Consider the following 3,213-nt stretch of genomic DNA (forward strand, 5'->3'; position numbering starts at 1 on the left):
CCTTCCGGCCCCCTGGACACCGCCACGTGCCCCGTCCAACCGGACAGGAGAGCGGCCGGGTCTGTGCGTGTCCCAGCTTCGGCGGGTGGCCGGGCCAGGCCACTCACCGTGTACAGATCCTGGATGCGGGTGCTCAGCCCCTCCTGGATCTCACGGCGCTCCTCGGCGGTGCTGGGGTACGGGTAGATGTGGCAGTGGTAACTGCAAGACAGAATTCCCCGCCGTCAGGACCCGGAGGGACTGGAGGAACGCTGGAGCGAACCTCAGAGGGAGAAACTGCCCAGGGCTCCACCGAACACAGGCAAGTCCATGTGCGGCTCAAAATACTTCAACTTGATTCCTTTTCCAATTGATCTTTTTAAAAAATGTTTTTAAATGACTTTCAATGTTTTTTCAAATGATCTTAGAAAGAGAGGAAGGGAGAAGGAGAGATAGAAACATCAATGATGAGAGAGAAGCATGGACCGGCTGCCTCCTGCACGCCCCCCACTGGGGATGAGCCCGCAACCCGGGCCTGTGCCCTGACCGGGAATCGAACATGACCTCCTGGTTCCTAGGTCAACGCTCAACCACTGAGCCACGCCATCCGGGCCAATTGATCGTTTAAGCCTTGATTTCTAAAACACACACAAATCTGGGAATGGCACTAACATGGTCTCTACTTTTAAGTTATTTAAAGAATTGCCCTGGCAAGAGTTACCTAACCAATTAAATGTTTAAAAATGTAGCATTTAAGCAAAGACGTCGCATGACAACCCCCAGCAGCCTTTGCGTCGCTGCCATGCCTGCGTGTGGGGGAGCAGGAAGGGAGGCTGTTCTCACCAGTCACAGATCTTCTTCACCTTGTGGCCGATCTGCTCGCCCCAGAAGGAGATGAGGAACACGTGCCACTTGATGACTTCTCCCTGCGGGGACAGGCACCCTTACTTCCGGGGCTGCAGCGTGAACCCCTCTGGCGGCTCAGCCTCTGTCCGTCCTGTCACTCATTCCCCAACACATGCGCCGACCTCCTTCCTGGGAGGCCACACGGCAAGTTCACCGAGAAAAGCATTCCCAACCCCAAACCAAGGCCGGGGCATATTTTTGGTCATTTTCGGGCAAGTAGCTCGACCAAAACCTGAGCCCCCGCGTGCACGTCTCCTCTGCCTCGCTCCACCTCAAACTGCAAGCGAGCGTCCTTGGCTTGGCCTATTCCGGGCACAGTCTGTGCTCTCGGGTGGTGGCTTCACTGCTGAAATGGCCCGAGCGCAGTGCTGACGCAGGACACACCTCTCAGAGAAAACCTCACGGGCTCCGAGGCCTGGAGGGGGCAGTGTCCACCTGGGTCAGCCGTGCTGTGGCCATGGGAGGAGGCCCTGGAATCTCTGAGGAGGGGCGGGGAGCAGCCCCCCGAGGTCCTCCTGCTCTGTGCCCAGCCGCTGCGGGCCTGTCACTGGCCGAAGGCGACCGTGCCGCCCACTCACCGTTTCCGGGTCCTCGAGGGACTCGTCCAGCTCTGCGTAGGTCACGATGGTGTACCCTTTGCAGACCCTCCACAGCATCCTCTCAAACGCCTCCACCTTCCCCTGGTGGATGAGGCCGGACACGAATCTAGGAGGAATGCAGACCGCCGGTCAGCGGAGGGCAGCGGCTCTCACCCAGCACAGCACCCGGGCGACGAGCACGCCATTCTGGCCCCGGGGAAGGGGGCCTCCGACTGCCGGACCCTAACACGCCGGTGAGAAGGCCCTGAAGCATCCTTTCCAGGGTGAGCCGAACCCAGACTCAGGACATCCCGGAACAGAAGGCAGAGGGCCTCGCACCGCCCCCCACCGCCCCTGACCAGCATCCTAAGGCCTGGAGTCTCGGGAGAAGGGGATGGGCCCTGCGTCTCCATCAGGTGAGGAAAAGATCACCCCCAAATCTCCTCTCTCAAGTTGGGTCCCCCAAAGGGCCCCCCCTCAGTGAATGGGGGACGGGCAACCTCAAAGGAGCCCAAAGGTGCCAGGCTACGACCCAGTTCCGGGTGGAAGGGGAACGCCTTCCCTGAGAGTTCACAGCCACCGGCGAGAACCCACTGGGCGTGGCCTAAGCTCACAGTGAAACACACAGAAAACCCAACAAGAAACCCAGCTGAGGAGGGAGCGTGAAGTGACTCAGGCTGGCAGCGGGGCTCCGGGACCTGACAAGTGAATAAACTCTGGGGGATCCGTCCTCAGACTCAACACTGAGCTCCCCCAGGTGGTGAATGAACAGAGGGCCGTGCGCTCCGCAGAAGAAACCAGGAGACAAGGTCCGCCGGTTCAGGTGAACGGCAAGAACGGGCAGCAGGAAGGGCCGAGCACAGGGCCGACACCTCCCAGCCCCTTCAGCCCCGTCCCCCCACGCGGGCCAGGCTGGGCGCTCCCAGGCCCAACTGCCTTAGGCTCGCGGAGCAACGCGGCATAAACGCCCCCTCTTCCCTTTTTCTCGTGTGGGATCCTCGACGCACACACACGAGAGCTCCGTGTTTCCTGAAGCAGCGCTCACTCTGTCACTCAATCACGGGCTATGGAGCGTGCCCGTCCGTCACTCCATGGAGCTCGTCCTCCCCGACAGGGGGCCGAGGGGCCCGACCCCCCCGACCACCTACCCCAGTTTCGCTCCCAGCCTCTGCATAGAGCTGTAGTCCAGCAAGGAGTCGCTGTCCAAGGCGGGGAATTCTTCATACGTGGGCTCAAACTACGAGAGAGGAGACCACGTGCGTCTCGTGAGAAGTGACTCCTCGCGTCTCGTTCCCAGCAACAGTTTAGGGCGTGTCCCTGCCACGTGGATCTGGGTGCCACGGCCCCGGGGAACTCAGACAGGAAACAGCTCTCACCAAGAAAGCACTCACTGCCCACCCCTCACCTGCCAGCTCCTTGGCGACAGTCACAGGAGAGCGGAGCGTAAGCTGTGCCCTCCCAGTCCCAGGTGCCCTAGGTTCTGAGTGAAAGTGGTTGGGGAGGGGGAGGGTGGGCTCAAGCAGGCGCGCAGGGAAACCGCAGGGCAGGGCCTGCGCTTCGTTCGCATCGTGTACATGGTGGGCTTTTACCCCTTTCCTCTTAGCAATTCGGAAATAAGGTCTAGATTTTAGAACTGAACGTCCTGTCCAATTCTTTCTCATGATCATACGATTTTTTTTCAACTGCAAACCTAAGCACTGCACAGACAGGAGGTGTTGCTGCATAACCTATGGACACGGACAGGAGGGTC

General features: G+C 59.9%; 1 protein-coding gene across 1 annotated transcript in view; it reads right to left on the reverse strand.

The window, feature by feature from the left end:
- The window catches only part of ATP6V0A2 (ATPase, H+ transporting, lysosomal V0 subunit a2), a 21,794-nt gene that overhangs the window by 10,319 nt on the left and 8,262 nt on the right, over window positions 1–3,213 (reverse strand). The window contains 4 exon segments of the mRNA XM_014533348.1: window positions 108–201; window positions 823–905; window positions 1,464–1,590; window positions 2,612–2,700. Of these exon segments, the coding sequence (XP_014388834.1) occupies window positions 108–201; window positions 823–905; window positions 1,464–1,590; window positions 2,612–2,700 (393 nt within the window).

Source organism: Myotis brandtii, unplaced genomic scaffold (assembly GCF_000412655.1).
Source record: "Myotis brandtii unplaced genomic scaffold, ASM41265v1 scaffold97, whole genome shotgun sequence".
In the NCBI taxonomy this organism is placed as follows: Eukaryota; Metazoa; Chordata; class Mammalia; order Chiroptera; family Vespertilionidae; genus Myotis; species Myotis brandtii.